General features: G+C 41.3%; 1 protein-coding gene across 1 annotated transcript in view; it reads left to right on the forward strand.

Annotated features, from left to right (window-relative positions):
• Nucleotides 1–2,345, forward strand: part of pcdh17 (protocadherin 17) — a 155,078-nt gene extending 152,733 nt beyond the window's left edge. Inside the window, exon 5 of the mRNA XM_060941745.1 lies at nt 1,485–2,345. Coding sequence (XP_060797728.1) covers nt 1,485–2,146 — 662 coding nt within the window. The 3' untranslated portion in view covers nt 2,147–2,345. The remainder of the gene's footprint in view (nt 1–1,484) is intronic.
• Nucleotides 2,346–16,132: the final 13,787 nt, after the last annotated feature.

Below are 16,132 nucleotides of genomic sequence, written 5' to 3' on the forward strand. Positions count from 1 at the left end.
AGAAGTAAAGATAGGGAAGGGTTCACCACTCTGTAAAAGACTATGTGGGCAAACAGTGTGACAATTTAAGAATAATGTTCCTCAATGTAAAACTGCAAAGAATTTGGGGATCACATCATCTATGGTACATAATATCATTAAAAGATCCAGAGAATCTGGAGAAATCTCTGTATGCAAGAAACAAGGCTGAAAACTGACATTGGATGGCTGTGATCTTCAGGCCCTCAGGAGACACTGCATTAAAAGCAGACACATGTCTGTAGTGGAAATCACTGTATGGGCTCAGGAACACTTCAGAACACCATCGTCTGTGAAAACAGTTCATTACTGCATCCACAAATGCAAGTTAAAACCAGATATAAACAATATCCAGAAACACTGCCACCTTCTCTGGGCCCGAGCTCTTTTACGTTGGACTGAGGCGAAGTGGAAAACTGTCCCGAGGTCTGACGAATCAAAAGTAGAAATTCTTTTTAGAAATCATGGACACCACATCCTCCAGGCTAAAGAGGAGAGGGACCATCCAGCTTGTTATCAGTGTACAGTTCAAAAGCCAACATCTGTGATGGTATGAGGGTGCATTAGTGCACATGACATGGGTAGCTTGTACATCTGGAAAAGCATCATTAATGCTGAATGATATATACACATTTCAGACTGCTTTCTGCACATATTAAAACTGCATGGCTCCATAGTAAAAGAGTCCGGGTGCTAAACTGGCCTGCCTGCAGTCCAGACCTGTCTCCTATTTAAAACATTTGGTGCATTATGAAGCGCAAAATATGACAAAGGAGACCCTGAACTGTTGAGCAACTGAAACTGTATATCACGCAAGAATGGGAAAACATTTCTCTTTCAAAACTGTGGCGATTGGTCTCCTCAGTTCCCAAACATTTACAATGTTGTTAAAAGTAGAGGTGATGCAGCCCAGTGGTAAACATGCCCCTGTCCCAACTTTTTTGAAATGTGTTGTTGATATAAAATTCAAACTAAGCATGTATATTTTGTTTTAAATTATCTGTCTTTGTACTATTTTCAATGAAATATAGGGTTTCCATGATTTGCAAATTATCACGTTCTGTTTTTAGTTACAGTTTACACAGCATCCCAACTTTTTTGGCATTGGGGTTGTATTATGGTAGAATAGTAGACCATGATGGGTATTGATACCCAAGATGTTGGGTCTTACAGTTTTCTCCCTTTATTAAAAAATTCCAAAATCATTCCAAGCTTGTTCAAAAGCAGGCTTTCTTCGAAACATGAGGCAGTGGTAAGTCAATGTGAGACCAGTCTTAGTTGATCTGGATCAGGGTCTTGGAGTTAGTTTTCCTTTGCATGAACACCATTTTTGACAATGACCTCTTTTTTAAAGTGATTTAGAGCGTTCAATAATCATGGACATATTTGGAAAACAGTTTTGGCTAAATTGTCTCTCTGTCTGTCTGTCTGTCTGTCTGTCTCTCTCTCTCTCTCTCTTTTTGCAGAAGAGGACTGCGTGAACTGCACAGATGAGTGCCGGGTCCTGGGTCACTCGGACCGCTGCTGGATGCCCCAGTTCCCGGCACCAGGCATGGCACAGGCTGAGGGTCTCGACTACCGCACAAACCTGTTTGTACCTGCAGGAATGGAGGCTGTGGCCACCGAGCCAGAGAGCTATGAGGCAACGGGCAACACCAGTGGCAAGAAGACCTTCTGCACTTTTGGCAAAGAGAGGCGCGAGCATGCTGTCCTCGTGGCCAATGTCAAGCCATACCTCAAGGGCAAGCGTGCTCTTAGTCCACTGCTCCAAGAAGTGCCCTCAGCTTCATGCAGCCCTACCAAGGGAACCAAAGGCGTTGCAGATGGAGCTGAGGTCAATCCCAGCACCAGCCATTACGAAGGACCCAACGGACTTTACACTTCCCCTGGAAAGCAGAGTAGAGATCAGGGGTACTGTGCACTAGCCGCCTCAGATCCTGTCGCCAAAGTGCTGTTGGAGGCACGTTCGCGCATCAGCCAGGAAACGGCTAACGAGCCAGATGGGGCACTGGAGCATGTAGGAGGAGAGTCAAGCCGAGGAGGCATGGACGCCGAGCAGGTGGTCAGAGACATCGATAAACTTCTGCAGGACTGCCGAGGCACTGAGGCTGCAGTGGTGAGGAAGTGAACAGACTGCTCCAGAGATGAAATGAAAAAAATAAAAAAGAAGACAAACAGTGAGACAGGATGAGAGTTTGTGAGTTTTGAAACACTCTCAAAGAGTGTGGTGCTCAAGAGGTTTGGCAAATTAGGACAGAAAAGAACTTTTGACAAACTGTCTCAAAAAAAAACAGGAGAAGAAAAATGCCAGGTTTTCTGGACGCCATGTTGTGTTTTTGCGGGGAGGGAGGGGATTCTTAGGGAGTTTCAGAAGTTGCTGTTTCTGGCTTCTTAGCAAGCTTTTTCTTCAAGTGCCCACCAGCTCTAAACGTTCTTTCTGACTCAGAACATCACGAACCGCAAGAAAAGGTTGATTCTGACAATCGCAATTGAAACATAGAACACTCCAAATGCGGTTGGACCTCATCAAGACCGAACCACACTCTTCTCTTTTCTGACTTTGTAATATCATTGTATGAAATACCGAATAATCTCTGATTATCTCTGATCTATAGGGAGGAGGAGGGGTGCTCACTGGGGGGAGGGGGGTGCTTAATTAAGAAATGTTCCCATTTCTTCACTCGCCATTTCTAGTCATATGTGTAAGCTGTGTTTCCTCCTCCCATATATATATGTGTATATGGAACATTCCAGATTGGTGAAACTGTTACTCTCTTCCTCATTGGTCCTTTGTGTGAACACTGTCTTCACCTGTCTTCTACTCGTCACTTCTTTTAAGGTGACTTTCCATTTGTCCAACATTAAATTAAGGCAATCATAATTATGTATATTAGGGACATATTTCCTTGACTGTGAAAAAGAATCTATATAAATATATAGATAATATATAAATATATATACATATACATATATGAACTTATGTATAGTGTCCAGATATTAACAAAAATATTTATACCTTTTCTAAAAAAAAAAAAAAAAAGTGGGAATCAGAAAAAGAAAAGTGTAGTGATGCTGAAACTGAAAGTGCAGTTGTTAATGATATGATATGATATATGATATGATATTTATTACACTGCAAAGGACACTGGTTTGAATTCTGAGAGAAAAAAAACAAGAATGTTAAAAAAGGAGAAAAAAAAGAAAAGGAAATGTCCCTTCATATTTGTCACTTCTTCTTCACAATATCATTTTAATGTGCGAAATGTATCCGATTAATGTGTTTACATTGAAATGACATATTTTTATTGATTTTTTTTCCCTGCAATCTCTGTGCATATGAGCCAAATTGTTACGTGTACAAGAGCTATATTGTGTATTTTATTAAATTAATATATAGTTGTGTTGCAATATACATGGGCTTATATTGTATTTGGCAACTGTTGCCTTAGTAGCCGTCAAACTCTGTGAGTTTCCTTTGCTGTCGGGTTTTGTTTTACTCCGTCGTCCTTTGTCTGTCCATGCTCTTACTGAGCGAACCGGCTAACGTTCACCTGCGCACGCTCTCGAGGCTTTTTAGTTTTTTTTTAAATATACACACGTGTGTTCGAGCAAACTGCTTCGCTTTAACTCGGTCAGAGCTTGTCCAGCCAGCACATTTCTATCAAGAAACATTTACGACATGCGTACAAATACAGTTTGATTACCTTTTTTGCAATGCTGAAATAAACTTAACTTACAGGGCAGCTATTTTTTAATTGTGACATGTTCATGTCACTTGAATTTTTTTTTCTTTATTGCTTTTTTTTTTTCAAATCTACCACAAGTCTGCCATTTATAATGCAGCGTGGAGTCCCTGGCTAACGTTCTATGATACTGCCTTACTCACTCAGAAAGCTCATATTGTTCCTGTAGTGCACTTGACTACAAAGAGGACAGGGGATTCTTGAGAATGTGCTACAAAATCATATTTTGTATATAAGGACTTTCGAGTAGTCTGTGTATTCGCGTACTTCATATATAAGTGTGTGTTTCCATTATCATAAGCTTATCAGAATTCCTATGAAATTCATCGCAACATCGAATGAAATTCAATCTTGATAACCAAGCATTTTTTCCCCTCTTTGCTTCGATGTGTTTTTATTCCCGCTTTTTTATCCGTCCAGAGCTCCATTGTAGCAGTAGAGACAGAATTCAAATGACGCATTAATGTCAGGTCTGCAGTTCCAGCACTCACCGTAGCTTCTCTTTGTAAACAGCAAATGAGGAAAAAAAATATTTTTGATTCAGGAGAATACTGACTCCACGGCTTACATATGTGGAGTGAAAACTTTTTTTTTTTCTTAAAAATTTAATGGTGATAAAAGGAGATAGCTGATCCAATATGACCTGGTTTGGTTTGTGGCATGAACAGAGGATGAGTACTCATCAATTTCTCCATTGCTAAAATGCAACACTTTCATGTTTTGTACATGTGTACCGGAGTAAACACACACCTCAGGACTGAAAAGGGCCACATGATAGATACCTGATGCAGTCACCTGAGGAACAACTTCAAACTCCTGCAGCAGAAAAAAATAGCCTCCTATTATCCTTCCTATTCACATAAACATGACAGACGGAACTGTCTGAATCACATAGTATTTATCACTTTATATATTTATTTCTCTGCCAAGAAAGCTCTTTGGTTTTTTTTTTTTTTTTCCTTCTCTCCGTGTCTTTCTGGGTTTATGTCTCGACACCCAAGTGCAGAGATCTAGTGAGAAAATGAAACTTTGTGTTGGGTTCTCTAATTGAGTATTTTTTTCCTGCCCAAACACAGTGACGAGTCTGATATTTTTAACACCCTCAACATAACCTTAACAAATAATGAAAGGCAGCACGGCGGCTTGCACTTGGAGCTCGACGCGGCATCTGACACGAGCGTCTTCTCTCTTCCTGTGTGCTCATCAGTGGAGTGTGACGCCGTGTGCTCCCTTTCATTTAAGAGAACAAAACATTCAAGAGGCGCCGATGATCTTATGCGCACTTTAACCCAAAGCCAGATAGATAGAAATAACTTTTCCGTTTGTCATTTGTCTCTGTTTGGGTTTTTTTTTTTTCCAACTTACTCGAGTCACCCTGAGTTTGCTCATTTTTCACAGCTTGCAAAGACGTGTGTGTGTGTGTGTGTGTGTGTGTGTGTGTGTGTGTGTGTGGTGCACTAGTGGTTGCCATTCTGTGAGCAAGTGTGTGTCTATGTGTGTCCTAAATTCCCAACCTAAACGCATATTTATTTAATCCTAAAGCCAATACTGATAGTACAGTCAAACTGTAAACCGTCTTGAGGTGTCTCTTACAAAGCCTGCTCAGGTCTCCTACTGAGATAGAACGCATGGTTTATTACCCAGGCCTTGCGAGCTATTTGCTGTCTAATGGAGTAGAAGTTGCTGAGGTCAACACATAGTTGGAGATCCAGCATAATGCAGTTGCGCCCTCATTATTGTCTAATTACACTGGCTAGGCATGGAGAGGGATTGATCGCTGCATTAGTCAGACCAAGGGGATTTTTGGCCATCAAAGTCTGCCGCTTCATCATGTAATTGAATGAAAAAACACATCCTTCTACTTCTATCGTTTCACCAAAACCTGGCTTGAACACCCACTCACACACACATACACACAGTCACACAGAAGGATCCACCTTTTGCTGGGTAAAGGAAATGAGGCATACATTGTATGGATAAGCTCAAATTGCTATTGTCTAAGGCTGTGTTCTATGTGATCTATCTGAGAAAAAAAACAAAAATAAACCAAAAAAAAACAATAAAAAGCAAATGAATACATTTAATACACATGGCTCCTGCTCCTGATTGTGTCTACATGCATTAGCCCTGACGTTTATTGCATTTCCACAAGTCCACATGCCTCGAATGTTGTCAGAACATTCTTATTAAAGTAAACACATGACTACTGAATGCTTAACTCGTCCTCGGTGAACATGATGAATGCATCTGCATTATATGTATTTGCTACAGAATATCTATAATTATTCTGTCTGCATTCACTGGATATGAGCTATCACGTATTCTGATTGGCTACTCTACTACTAGGATATCAGCTCATATACCGTGAATAGAGAAAAACAAAATGGCGGCACGTATTGCTGAACCAACCAAGGACGAAATAAAAACTCTACTCGAAAACAAAACCTAAAGAAAATACAAAAAAAGGCAACAAAACATGGAACAAAAGTATTTGATGGTAAGAATGTATCTTTTTTATTTTTCGAGAATTATTATTATAGCATTTTTCACAAATTGCTACTGTCATTTTGCCAGTTTGTTTACATTCTAAGCAGAAATGATTTTGTCAGACGTTTTGTATAAAGTTTTATTTATCGAATTTGCAAAAAAAAATTTTAAATGCTCTGTTTCTCAAAATTCAGTGAATGTGGATAGAATAGAACAGTTATTCCACTCAATCTCGTCGTACATGGCTTATAGCCAACTCGGTGCTACATGCCTCATCGGCTTTCAGCTCATGTGTGACTCAATTTAGTGAAATAACTGTTAATTAACTGCCAAATATATAGTCCTGTGCAAAAGTCTTCAGCACATGTAAAGAGATAATTTCAAAATAATGAAATGAAATGTTTCGACATTAAAAAAATACTATAAATAGTAATCAGTAAGCCATAATAAATGAAACAAAGTTGATATTTGGTGTGAGACGACCCTTTGGTTTAGTTTCAGGTCCAGCGAGTGCAGTTTGATAAGGAAATGAGCTGTAGGTTTTACTGAGCATCTTACAGAACCAGCTACAGTTCTTCTGGATGCTTTGACTGTCACACTCGCTTCTTCATTTTGCACCAAAACCCAGCAGCCTTCATTATGTTTTCTTTTTTAACCTGAAAAGTGCTCTCTTATGTAATATGCTGCTCAGATACAAACTTTTTTTTCCTGTAATATTTAATTTTGTGCTGGAAAATGAACATTTGGACTCTAAAATGTTTTTGTACTGACTCGATAATGTAGAAATCATAAAACAGAAATCTATAACAACATTTTTTTGAAAAAGAAACGGGGCCTGAGACTTTTGTACAGTACTGTATGTATATGTTTCCCCATTCTCCATGTTTGCTGTTGCTGCAGCTCAGAGGAATCTGTATTTTATCTCTACACACAGATGATATCTTAGCTTTAGGCTAATGAGCCCTAATTTATCTCATTAGTTCACATTCCCAACACACAGGGAGATTAAAGCAGCAAGCTAGCTGAAGGGCACGAGGCAGCTTGATAGTTGGGCGAGCAGGCTTCGAAGTGTACCGAAAGCACTTTTTGAGCACAGCCCAGCTCCTTCAGGCTTGGAGCCAGGCAGCCTTTGGGCAGCTTTTCAGTGCTTCACTCAAATGACAGATGAGCAACTTTATTTAAATAGCCTCGCAGATTCATGAATACTGTGTCTCACAAACACAACATTTTGGTTCCAAATGAGCCAGAAAGTTAGCATCCTGATGCCATACCAGAATGACAGCACAAAGTGGCAGACTGACACTGTCATATTTACAGCTTTCAGTAAACTGTGGCTATGAACAGGAATTAGAAAACAGAAGACCAGAAAAAAAATCACAAAATACACACTGAACATAAAGCTTCAGTAGTACTGACCAAGGTTACGGGCTGAATCCCAAAACCTTTTGGATGACAGGGAAATCATATGCTTGTTGGTGGCACCAGTGATCAGAAATTTAATTTGAAAGAAGATAATAATAATAATAATAATCCATCCATCCATCCATCCATCCATCCATTATCTGTAGCCGCTTATCCTGTTCTACAGGGTCACAGGCAAGCTGGAGCCTATCCCAGCTGACTATGGGCGAGAGGCAGGGTACACCCTGGACAAGTCGCCAGGTCATCGCAGGTCTGACACATAGAGACAAACAACCATTCACATTCACAGTCAATGTAGAACCACCAATTAACCTAACCTGCATGTCTTTGGACTGTGGGGGAAGCCGGAGGAAACCCACGCAGACACGGGGAGAACATGCAAACTCCGCACAGAAGGCCCTCACCGGCCGCTGGGCTGAAACCCAGGACCTTCTTGCTGTGAGGCGACAGTGCTAACCACTACACCACTGTGCCACCCTACTATTACTACTACTACAACTAATAATAATAATAATAATAATAATAATAATGATGATGTCAGCACGGTGGTGTAGTGGTTAGCACTGTCACCTCACAGCAAGAAGTTTCTGGGTTTGAGCCCAGTGGCCAACGGGGGCCTTCTGTGTGGAGTTTGCATGTTCTTCCCGTGTCTGTGTGGATTTCCTCCGGGTGCTCTGGTTTCCTCCACAGTTCAAAGACATGCAGGTTAGACTTGTCCAGGGTGGACCCTGCCTCTCACCTATAGTCAGCTGGGATAGGCTCCAGCTTGCCTGTGACCCTGCACAGGATAAGCAGTTACGGATAATGGATGGATGGATGGATGGATGGATGGATGGATGGATGGATGGATGGATGGATAATAACAATAATAATAAGTTCAATTTATATAGTGCCTTTCTCACACCCAATGTTTTTACAATTAGAGGAGGAAAAAAGTCCACCAAAAGAGGGTCAGGATGTAATTCCAATGGCGTAGCTGCCCACAGTCCCACCAAAGGTGCACAAAGGTATGTCCCACATTACTGGGACCTGCACAGCCACCGCAACACCACCAGGCAACATCGCTCGGAACACTGCACCATGGATCCACAAAGCAAGCACAGAAACACCACCACACAGAGCACTGGTATGTCCCAAACCACCTGCACAGCCTCTGAGACGCCACCAGGCAACATCACTCAGAACACCGCACCAAGCACAGAAGCACTGCTGCACAGAGCACTGGACAACCCTGATGTTAAAAAGACCAACAAGCTCACTGCAGTCTATAGATTATTTGACAAAGTTGTTTTGTTATGTTATGGCAAAATACAGTACAGTATGTTGTCAAAATCTCAGTATTGCCCCAAGATTTTGTAGGAAAAAAAATACTGTATGATATGAATCACCAACATCCAACCAATCAGCACAAGCAGACTCCTTTTCCTGCCTGGCAATCATGTTGGCTGTGTTCCAAGCAGAAGGTTGCTGCCTTGTTGTCTCGCTGCAGTAACACAGGGGTCTCAAAAGGCAGGACGTTCAACCGACAGTATCTTCGAAGGGCGTTCATTTTGAACAATTTTTTGAACAGAATTTACATCAGCGTGTGACGTCGGCACACCATGTAATTACACCATAGACTTCGCTAGTTGGCTAACACAAGAAGGCTCACAAATCATATCAAACAAATGTATTTGGTTCCAGTCATGGGGTTATAAGACAGTACAATTGCAATGATTATTTCTCAGATGAACTTCTCAAAAATCTAAACGAATAAAAGCCCAAAATCTTATTTGTATTAAAAAAAAATCACTTTCTGTTGCTTGAGAGAGCAACTGCAATGATTTACGGGTAATAGGCAGGACGTCAATGTTGCCTTCAACTGGGGGCAATTTGAAGGCATCTTAGAAGACAGGAAACAAGAGTTTGATCAATTCTGAACGGTCCTTGATGCCTTGCTGTCTTCTTAGATATCCTCCTGAGACAACGTTTTCCTCTTTCTAATGCACCCATTGCCTACCCCTACATCACTGTGACATCAGCCATGTCCCCCTGGTTGTAAGAACATACTTTTAATAGCAGGCCAGAATTCTTTTTTTTTTAAAATGTCATGATTTGCTGTTGGGTGTCAGAATCAGAAAAGTGTTCATGAACATGTTTGTTTTTACCGCATAGTAACGAATCAGATCATTTTGGACTGAAGAGAATCAGCTACAGTAAATGAAGTTGGCGTGCTCCCCAAAACAACAGGCTTAGCTTGTTCATCTCATCTCATTATCTCTAGCCACTTTATCCTGTCCTACAGGGTCGCAGGCAAGCTGGAGCCTATCCCAGCTGACTACAGGCGAAAGGTGGGGTACACCCTGGACAAGTCGCCAGGTCATCACAGGGCTGACAGACAACCATTCACACTCACATTCACACCTACGGTCAATTTAGAGTCACCAGTTAACCTAACCTGCATGTCTTTGGACTGTGGGGAAAACTGGAGCACCCGGAGCAAACCCACGTGGACACGGGGAGAACATGCAAACTCCGCACAGAAAGGCCCTCGCCAGCCACGGGGCTCGAACCTGGACCTTCTTGCTGTGAGGCGACAGCGCTAATCACTACACCACCGTGCCGCCAGCTTAGCTTGCTAGTTGGCTAAAAATAAAAATAAAAAATAAAAACCTATATAGCTCACCTAAAATCCATATCAAGGAACTAGCTAGCTAATCTAGTTAGGAGTTACCTATAGTGGACACATTCCATTCCATTTTCTTCTGCTTATCCAAAGTTGGGTTGCAGTGGCAGCAGGCTAAGCAGGGTATTACAGGCATCCCTCTCCCCAACTACGCTTTCCAGTTATTCCTGGGAGATCCCAAGATGTTCCCAGGCCAGATGAGATATATAATCTCTCCAGCATGTTCTGGCTCTACCCTGAGGTCTCCTCCCAGTTGGATGTGCCCAGAAAACCTCCAAAGGAAGGTGCCCAGGAGGCATCCTAATCAGATGCCCAAACCACCTCAGCTGACTCCTTTCGACATGAAGGAGCAGCAGCTCTACTCTGATATCCCTCTGGATGTCTGAGCTCCTCACCCTATCTCTAAGGCTGAATCCAGCCACCCTAAGGAGAAAGCTCATTTCAGCCGCTTGTATCCGCGATCTCATCCTTTCAGTCACTACCCAAAGCTCATGACCATAGGTGAGGGTTGGAACATAGATTGACTGGTAAATTGAAAGTTTTGCCTTCCAGCTCAGCTCCCTCTTCACCATGACGGACCGGTACACCACCTGCAACAGAGTGATGGAGTGATAGTAAAAATGGTAGTGGACACATTTAGTTAGCTAACTTTGTTTAGCTAACAAATGAGTTATGGCATCTGTTTATGCAACAGCTTGGCTTTCAGTGCCATGGCATCCTCGAGATTGTAATTGTAAAACAACATTACGTCTTGAATATGACCACAAACATCAACTTGTTAGCAATCTTCAGAAGGAGTTGTATAATTTGATAGAACAGCACTCACTGTCTTTAATAGTAACCCATAATAATACATGGATAAACAGTTATCAGGTTGGCGAGGCATGGTGGTGTAGTGGTTAGCACTGTCACCTCACAGCTGATGGGGGCCTTTCTGTGTAGTGGTTGCATGTTCTCCCCGTCTCTGTGTGGGTTTCATCTGGGTGCTTCGGTTTTCTCCCATAGTTCAAAGACATGCAGATGAGGTAAAATACCCAGCCACTGGGGTTGTGCAAGTCAGTGCATACTTAGGCTACATCCACACGACAACGGCAACGAGATTTTTTTTTAAAAATATGGCAACATATGGCAACGCAACGCTTGCTGAAAACAATGCAATACACATGCCACACCACTACGTGCGCTGTAAGACGGTCCCATCGGAGACACCAGAACAATAGAAGTAGACGCATGCGCATAACTGCGCATGCGCACGCACACACTTTCTCACTCCCTATCCTATGGATATAGTCCCTTTAAATCATGTGCTCGTTTTTTGAATGGAGATGTGGAAAGAGGAATGAACGGGGGTAAATGGAGAGAGAGAGGAATGAACAGGGGTAGATGGAAGCCGGTATGCCAACATTCTGATATCCTCCAGAATTCTTTAATGGTCCGGAATAAATTGAATGCTACACGTTGATGGATTACTTTGTTCTTCTACACCCTTTTTGAGGAATGTATTGTCGGACTTAAACCAACATTTGAAGAGGTGAGATTGCTCCTTTTTTTCCCCTATTTTTGCTGGTGGGATTGACTCTGCCCTAAGGGCTATTCTCTCACTCTCTCTCTCTCTCTCTCACTTTGCACCATTACACAATAAATATTCAGAGTGAAAATATTTTGTAAGCACGTTTCATGAACCAAGTTATAGGATTTGTTGACAACTCGCATCAAGTTCATTACACTTCTACCCGGTGTGAAGCACATGTGGTTGTGACGTCATTGTAAACAAATCCGTTCTACTCATCCAGATGACTTCGCAATGGCTCCGTGGCCAGATTTTTTCACTCTGGAACCCGTTCTCAAAAGATTTCGTTTTGGGGCACCCAAAACGCCAGTGCCGTGTGGATGCCAGGCCAAAATGATAAACAATTTTATCAGATTCACCTGAATCCATTGCCGTGTGGACAGGGCCTTAGTGTCGGTCCCAAGCCCAGATAGATTGGGGAGGTTTGTGTCAGAAAGGGCATCTGGTGTAAAACCTATACCAAATCAAATATGTGGAACAGATCCACTGTGGCGACCCCTAAAGGGAGCAGCCAAAAGAAGAAGAAGAAGCTAAAAGTTGTCAGGTTGCCAGGCTACTGGGGCCTTTTTGCAACCAGGCAGCACACTTCTCTTTTTCCTTTTCTTTTCTCTTTTCTTCATCAAAAGGATCTCTTCAGAAATGCCTAAATAGTCCATATGTTGGGGGCTTTACTGGGACCACTGAGGCAGGAGGTTGTATTTGTTTTGAGTTTCAAAAAAGCACGCTTCACCTAACTTCTGCCAAATCATCTGTTATACTTGTATTCCTATTTTCATTCATTTCTCTTCAGTAGCCACTTTTAGTGTTCTGGGTCATGGTGGATCTGATGCTTATCCTGGTAACACTGGGGACTGAGGCTACATCCACACGACAACAGCAACGAGATTTTATTAAAAAAAAATATCGCGTCCACATGGGCAACGGATCAGTAAAATATCAGGTACATATGGCAACGCAACGCTTGCTGAAAACGATGCAATACACATGCCACACCTCTACGTGCGCTGAAAGACGGTCCCATCGGAGACACCAGAACAATAGAAGAAGTAGGACGCATGCGCATAAACCCCTTCTTCTACCCGGCGTGAAGTACTCACAGGAACAAACACACAACAACAAGAAGAAGACGGCTGCGACTACGCGAGGAAATCGTGCTTTCTGTGTGTACAAATTAGTTTTATTAGTGTGCATAGTTTTATATAACTTAATTTTCTTATTATGCGTGAACATTTTGAAAAGCATTTTTATATAATTTCTATAACTTTTTATATTGTGTGTGAACATTTTGAAAAGCAGTTTTATCCAATAAAAAAAGAAATTCAAGAAATGGTTCAGTTACTGGTTTATTTAAAAGAAAAGCTGTATACAAAAGTGAATGCAATGCAGTGGTTCATACAAAACAGCGAGAGTGCTGCTTGTTCTAGTCATGTGGTTGTGACGTCATCGTAAACAAATCCGTTCTACTCATCCAGACGACTTCGCAACGGCGCCGTTGCCAGATTTTTCCACTCTGGAACCCGTTCTCAAAAAATATCGTTTTGGGGCACCCAAAACGCCGGTGCCGTGTGGACACCAGGCCGAAACGATAAACAGTTTTATCAGATTCACCTGAATCCGTTGCTGTGTGGACAGGGCCATAGTTGAAGATTGGGATATCAGTCTATCACAGGACACCATGCACACACACACACACACACACACATATATATATATATATATATATATATATATATATATATATATATATATATATATATATATATATATATATATATTTGTACTTAAGGGCAATTTAGTGTAGACAATCCACCTATCTGAATGATTTTAGACACTGGGAGGAAACCAGAGAACCTGGAGTAAAGCTACATGAACATCAGAAGAACACAGGAAGAAACACCGCACAGACAGTAACCTGCTTCAGACTGAACCAGGAACCAAATAATGACTTTTTTTTTTTAACACAGAATGCTAATTTGGAAACTGTGAGACAATTCTGTATAATAAAACCTCCTCTAGCAGGATGAATGCTTCAGAAAATGAGATACATGAAGAACCATGTGCTTATTTTTGTCTGAACCAGTTAAGAATGTTCAAGAAAGAATGCATAATGCATGTGACAATATTTATTTTTTCGTTCTATTCATTTTTGGTTTTGTCTTGTTTCTACATAGCCCTCAGGCAGATATTAATTAATGAGGGAGAAGAAATGGGAAGAAATTAAATGCAGTCTTTGGTTGTGTGCTCTTTAAAAAGACACATTTCTCACTCCTCTCTAATGCAGTAATGCTTTAGAAGTCCTGAGACTTGGTGTGTACATAAATATAGCTCAGGTGCTTTAGCAGTATGATGCATTGTACTTGCCTGTGAGGTTTTCAACATCGTAGCTGGGAAAAAAAAGTGACGCTATTTATTTACATCTTTAACATACAGTATAATGCTTGCTTGATGTAGAAGGTGAAACATGATGTACCTCTGAGGAGACACCCTCAGCCTGTAATGCTCTCTTATAAATATAACGATCAAATAGACAAGGGCAGGATTGAAAGTGTGTATGCGCCCAGACTAGGCACTTCAAAATCAGTGTTAATGACAACGATCAGATGGACCACAGCAGCGAGTGACAGGAAATGAAGCTGTCAGCTTGAGCAAGGACGATCAGCTTGACTTTGATTTGATAGCAAAGGTGGCCACAATGAGATGCTAACACACAAAGCAATCATAGCCAGGGGTGCCAAAGGCCTCATCTCATCAAACAGCTGCAACATAAGCATGGGGAAATGATATGTCCTTAGGATGCATCCTCCCTCCCCTAACTGCCCCCTCCAACCCCATCCTCACTACACTGATCACAATCTGTACTTTGTTCCTTTGTATATACACCATACAGTCTATACATGTGCACAGTCACATGTCCTGTGGGAAGAGCTGAGCTTCATTTGAAGCTTTTTAATGATATCTCTACAGGCATCAGAATTATCCAGCGCCAGTGCTGAGATGAACAACACCAAAAAAGCAAGTTCCAATTACTGATATCAGATCATCACGCTGCAGCCATGTTGTTTTTTTCTTCTCGCTCTCTTTTTTTTTTTCCTATTGCATTAAGTGAAATGTCAGGCAGCTAATTAGAGAAGCAGGACTCACTGGAGGTCTGCTAGAGGACAGGCTTAGATTCCCAACATTATGCTCAAAAAAGGTTAATATCGAAATCCGAGGAATTTAGCTAATCTTTGAGTGCATCTCTCTGGCAGGTTAAATCCTGAAAACAAATATCAATTTTTTTCTTCTTCTCAATTTTCTGGATGTTTATTTCCTGCTTCAAGACATGACTGCGATCTCAATCATGGTCATGGAGACTGAACATTTTGGAGCTTTTCCTGCTGATCCAATTTAATCCAAGGACTGGATTATTATAAAAATAATTGAATGAGTCATGTTAGATTAAGAGAAATAGTGGACAGGGATTGGGAAATGCCAGTTTGGCCCATCCACCAATCTAGGCAATAAAAGTGGCAACCCTGTGTAAAAGGACTGAGAATGACTGAGGTGAATATTATGAATGGATTTCACTTAAATTTTATTTCACAGCACCTTGATGCTGATCTAACGAACCATCTTGCACTGACAGGAAACATGGCACCGCTTTACTATCAGCACTAACATAAAATCTGTTAAGTGTAACATTGTTTTTTTCTTTAACAAAGCAATATAGTGAGCATAATGAGACGTGAAGCATACGGACGCATAGTAGTTGAACTAGCAAGTCAAAGATGTGAAATGAAAGGGTTAATAAGCAGTTAGCCCATTTAATATGAAAAGGGACATATGATTCTCATCAAACAGATCATTGCTGGCGGCAACGTGCAACTTTTACTGACACCGCCAAATCAATTCATAAATATCCAATGTTGAGACTGGGCTCCCTGTGACACTGCTGCTCAGAGGGATTATGGTAAATGTCACCTGTACCTTCTGAACCTGCTGGGGTTGGGTTTTTTTTCCCCATCCCTCCTATCTCTTCTCTCTTTATCTGTTTCACTTCCTGTTGATAGTTTTCATCACGTTTCTCATTGGAAGCCAAGTCACAATGCTTACCATGTGCTATAATCGCTTTTGAACATATACATACCTCCATTGGTACTTTGGTGGTTGAGGATGGCCAAAAGTCATCTCCACTGCAAAGAAGAAATGATGAACATGCTATCATTATGACTTGACATTTCCTGTTTT

The sequence above is a fragment of the Neoarius graeffei genome, chromosome 15 (genome assembly GCF_027579695.1).
Source record: "Neoarius graeffei isolate fNeoGra1 chromosome 15, fNeoGra1.pri, whole genome shotgun sequence".
Lineage (NCBI taxonomy): Eukaryota > Metazoa > Chordata > Actinopteri > Siluriformes > Ariidae > Neoarius > Neoarius graeffei.